At 34.4% G+C, this 5,012-nt stretch overlaps 1 protein-coding gene across 1 annotated transcript; it reads left to right on the top strand.

The window, feature by feature from the left end:
• Nucleotides 1-519: 519 nt before the first annotated feature.
• On the top strand, nt 520-2,013 carry LOC104895316 (uncharacterized). The gene is made up of 3 exons (XM_048646642.2): nt 520-600; nt 1,185-1,550; nt 1,662-2,013. Exons 2-3 carry the CDS (start codon nt 1,197-1,199, stop codon nt 1,821-1,823), a joined length of 516 nt encoding a protein of 171 aa, XP_048502599.2. The 5' UTR covers nt 520-600; nt 1,185-1,196; the 3' UTR covers nt 1,824-2,013.
• The last annotated feature ends 2,999 nt before the right edge of the window (nt 2,014-5,012 follow it).

Here is a 5,012-nt window from a genome sequence, read left to right as displayed (position 1 = left end):
AAAACTTTTGTGTTTTGTCTGCATAAGTATAAAATGCAAGGGTATCATGCACCTCCTTCGATGGTTCTTCGCTTCTTTACAGCTCTACTGTCTGCATAAGTCTAAAACTATTTTTTATTTTTTTGTTGAACCATTGCACCTCCTTCATCACCTTCCTCATCAACCTCATCAGTTTCAGAATCTTGATCCACTTTTTCCTCTTCGATCGTCGAGATATCGTTTTTCCAGGAATATACATGTGAATTGGATAAAAACTCGTGGTGCATGAAGCATTTTAAAAATAATGCCTGACACAGTGTAATTAACTTAGCAGGAGTACAATTATATAAGTTGGGATATAATAAAAATCCATAGATCTTGAGAGAGAGAGAGAGAGACAATACTGTTGATAATTGAGATCAGAGAGAAAATTGTTTATTACCCAGCCACAATTAACACGTTTTCTTAGAAATAATATAAACATAAAGCTTCCTTACCATGACCAAGCCCTTCTATAAATATGTAGTTTGGTATAGCATTTTAAGCATCAGTTGAAGCGTCTCCACTTCTCAACATTGCTCTTGAATCTTGATCTTAATTCTTACGTGTATCAAAGTTAAGGTATATAATTTCTCTTTCTAGTCTTCCACTCACAGTTTGAGCTTTAAAAATTAGTTTGATTAATTTTGTTTAGCTACATGCATATAATGATAGGATAGTAAATTAAACCTAAAAAAATGACATACTTCCTAGTCTTTCACTCACAGTTTGAGCTTTAAAAATTAGTTTGATTAATTTTGTTTAGCTACATGCATATAATGATAGGATAGTAAATTAAACCTAAAAAAATGACATACTTCCTACGTTTTGAAATAAATGAAACACTTTACTTTTTCATGTGTGAGAGTTTCTAAGAGAAATGTTTCATATATTTCAGAATGAAGAAAATATATAAGATTTTTTGTCGAGCCTCGACAGCATATTTTTGGCTTTAATTTGTTTATGTTTAGAGTGACCTCACTCAAAACGACACCACTATTTTCAATTAGTAATGGTCATCGAATTAAGTATTGCTCAACATAATTGTTTAGCATTCGGATATATAGTTTTGCAAAGGCATTGACGTTATAGGTAGATCATGACAAGTAGTGTAGAGTACAATTGTTACTTCACATTATTATTATAGCTTGGTGATTGTTGGACAGGCTAAGACAACCATGGCATCTGCCCAAGTCCTTAATGGTGAAGAACAAGCTATTTTCGACGAGCTGATATCGGCAACATTAGGAAAAGCTGACGTTAATAGTGAACCTATAATAAGATTGGTTACTTTGGGTTTCATAAAAAATTATCACAAGGATAAGTTAGCATTGCAAATCATTGACCAACATGATTGGTCTGGAGAGCCAGCGAAGCCTTACCCTCAGGTTATTCCAGCTCAGGTCGATCCGGTCGAGTTCAGGCACCTAGGGCCTGTTCCACAAGGCTCTAAGGCGGGGGTGGTGTATGCTGATGGAACAGACTCTACTGCACGGAAATGGCTTGTGGCTTTTGACGGCCAAGCTAAGAAGGTACGTAGTATATATTCTATTTTGTTCTAATTAAGGGTGTAAGCAAGCTAATTAAGAACTACAATTACCAACATAATAATTTGTTCTAATTCAAATTATCTTTTTTTGCAGGTTTATGTAGAAGCTGGGCCAATAGGACCAGTTGATTGGAATGTAATTGAAGTTAAGCTTGATGCATCTGAGGATGTTAGTAAGTACCAAGACCCAATTTTGGGTGGCAAGGCCGCAGCTACATTCAAGGGTTACCGTGTGGCTGTATTGTTCTCTAATTAACTTGTGCTATCTGCGCTCGATAGTCAACTGTCTGCACTTAATTAGGCTCATGTAACTCATGTTACAGTCTACAAGTAGGCGTTATAAGATAAGCTACTAGCCTACTATTAATAAAGCCCTCTTGCTATGTTTGTAATAAAGCACGCATTTTTATGCTACGATTAATTGTATGTTCATTTTCTTATGATTGTTGTAGAATAATCGCTTTGAAAGCTCTAATATTTTTGTCTTGTTAAGAACAGCAAGTTTTTCTATTAGGAAATTAAAATAACGGAATTTAATTGAAAAAAAATTGGGACAAGAATGGAGATTTTCCTCTTATGAAAGAATGTTGTTACTTTTATAATAAAAAAAGAATACTAATCAATTTAATTATTCTTATGAACGAATGAGGTTACTTATATGAATAAATGGGGTTACTTTTATGAACAATTGAGGTTACTCGTATAATCGAATAAGGTTACTAAATGAGTAAACGAGGTTTCTCATATCAACGAATGAGGTTACTCATATGAATAATTGAGGTTACTTTTGTGATTAATTGAGGTTACTCATATGATTAAATAGGGTTGTGATATGATTGAGTGAGCTAGGTTACTTGCCTGAAGAAATGGGATTACTTTTGTGAACAATGGGGTTGCTTATATGATTATATATGGTCGTTGTATGATTAAATGGGGTTACTCATAGGGCTGGCAAAAGTTGACCCAACTCGATAAACCTGAAAGTGACTTTAAAATTTCAGGTTTGGGTTGAGATTTTCGACCTGAAATTAAAAAAATCGGTCGACCCAACCCGACCTGAAAATATAATGGGTTAGATTTGGGTTGACCTTTTGAACCTGAAAATAACCCGAATAACCTGATTTAGAAGTTGGATTATTTTCTTGTCGGGTCAACTTGAAATTATCCCAAACTTTCATAACTTATAGAACCTATCTTTTTTTTTCTTATTTGTATTGGGCCAAGCCCATTTCTTAGATCACCAAAATTCATTTCAGGTCATTATCCCATACTTTCATAACGTAGCGTATATAGTTGAATTTCATTTCAGGTCATTTTGTGTTGGTTTCGGGTCAACCCAACATTAGTAAGGTCGGGTTTAGGTTATGATTTTCTACCTGAAATTAGAGTCAGGTCGGGTTTGAGTTAGGGGTAAGTGACCTGAAATATAAATTAGGTCAACCTGAAACTGACCCAACCCGACTTGATTGCCAAGCCTAGTTACTCATATGAAGTAATGTGGTTACTTTTATGAACAATTGGACCTCTTTTCACCGTTAAGGACTTGTAATTTTTTCACCTTTTAGGACCTCTTTCCTATTTATCAGTCAACTAACCCCGCATAAATCCACATTTAACCATACATATAATAAAAAAAAAAATTTTTGCAACATCATTAATTAGTTAATCATTATAATACACGCGGAATGTTATAATGATCACGTCAGCTTTCATAGGAATGTGTCGGGAGAAAATATGATTAAGCACGGAAAAGTCCAAACATGTCCCAGAAATAGCCAAAATGGAGGGTTATAATACACGCTTTCGGACTTCCCCGGGCCTGGGCACTAGTGTAAAAAACATCTTTTGCTACTTAACAAATGCTCCGGTTGATTAATCAACCGGAGCATTTGTATCACAAATGCTTGGGTTGATTAATCAACCGGAGCATTTGATGATAAATGCTCCGGTTGACTAATCAACCGGAGCATTTGTGATACAAATGCTCCGGTTGATTAATCAACCGGAGCACTTGAATCGTTAGGCGCGATTTTTTTTTTTTCTTTTGGTGCGTGAAATCCCTTATCTGACTAATGTTATCATCATTTTAAGAAAAACATTACTTCAAATGTTTTACAAATAAAATAATTCACTATCAGTTGATGCTTAGGAAAAAGAAAATGAACAAACAACAATATAACTATTGATTGATGATGTACACAAACTTAGACTTAAATCGTTAAACCGGATTTAATATATATGTGTATATATATATATATATATGTGTATATATATATATGTATATATATATGTATATATAATATATTATATATATGTATATATATATATTAATATATATAGGGCACGTTTCAAAATAAAAGAATATATAAATATTATTGTATTTTGTGATTAGGGTATAAGAAAAAGACTCAAATTTTAAGCTCTTTTATATTGAGCTAATGTTTTTATAAATTAAAGTGTGACTTTTATTTAACGGTAAAAGAAGAAGAAATTAAAAGAAGGGAGAAAAATAACCAAATTAAAGGTTCTTATATAAAATATAGAGATTAGATAGTTTTGCCGTACAACATTGAAAAAAAATCCCACCTCTCTAAAAATCAAATCTAATTTTAAAAAATAAGGGAACAAAATAACTTAAAAGGGTACTTTATATAAGAAAATAAAGAAGTGAGATAAAAGAAGAGTGTTAGTTGTAAAAAAAAAAAAAAAAAGTTCTATTTCGATTATCAGTTAAAATATAGAGATTAGATACTTTATCTCGATTAAAAAAAAAGAACCGCAAGAATAGAAGTTGCAAGGGAACAGCTTCATCTCTTTTATTATCAGTTATCACCTTCCTTGCGCATCCTCCGTCGTCCCTCCCTCCCAAGTCCTTGCGCTTCCTCCCACACTCAGCCGTCCTCCATCGTCCCTCCCTCCCAAGTCCTTCGCATCCTCCGCTAGATTTCGATTGGATTACGCTTCGCATCCTCCGCTGGATTTCGATTGGATTTCGCTTCGCATCCTCCGCTGGATTTCGATTAGATTTCGCTTCGCATCCTCGCACACTCAGTCGTCCCTGGCCGTCGTTCGAAGTCTGCCGTCGTTCGAAGTTTGCCGCAGTTCGAATTCCCTGGCCGCAGTTCAATCGAAGTCCCTTGCCGTCATAATCGGTGCTGCTTCCGCCAATAACAGCAGTTCAATCGAGCATTATTGATCCCTCAGGTTTCTTTCTTTCTCTCCAAAAATTTATGTAACACCCTAGTTTATTTTCAATGTGCTTCTAATTATTCATAATCGGTGCTAACGACATCAACATCTACAATATACAATAACAAAAAGAGCTTGAAGAATCGGGTTCTACCCTAATTTAGGCCCCCTCAAAAAAGAAAATAATGCAATTAGACCATTACATCACAAAGAACTTAAATCTTCAAAAACGTTATGATTAATTTTCCGTCACACA

This window comes from Beta vulgaris, chromosome 6, assembly GCF_026745355.1.
Source record: "Beta vulgaris subsp. vulgaris cultivar EL10 chromosome 6, EL10.2, whole genome shotgun sequence".
NCBI classification, from domain to species: domain Eukaryota; kingdom Viridiplantae; phylum Streptophyta; class Magnoliopsida; order Caryophyllales; family Amaranthaceae; genus Beta; species Beta vulgaris.
The sequence above is the reverse complement of the archived record's forward strand: the minus strand, read 5'-3'. Positions and strand labels throughout refer to the sequence as shown.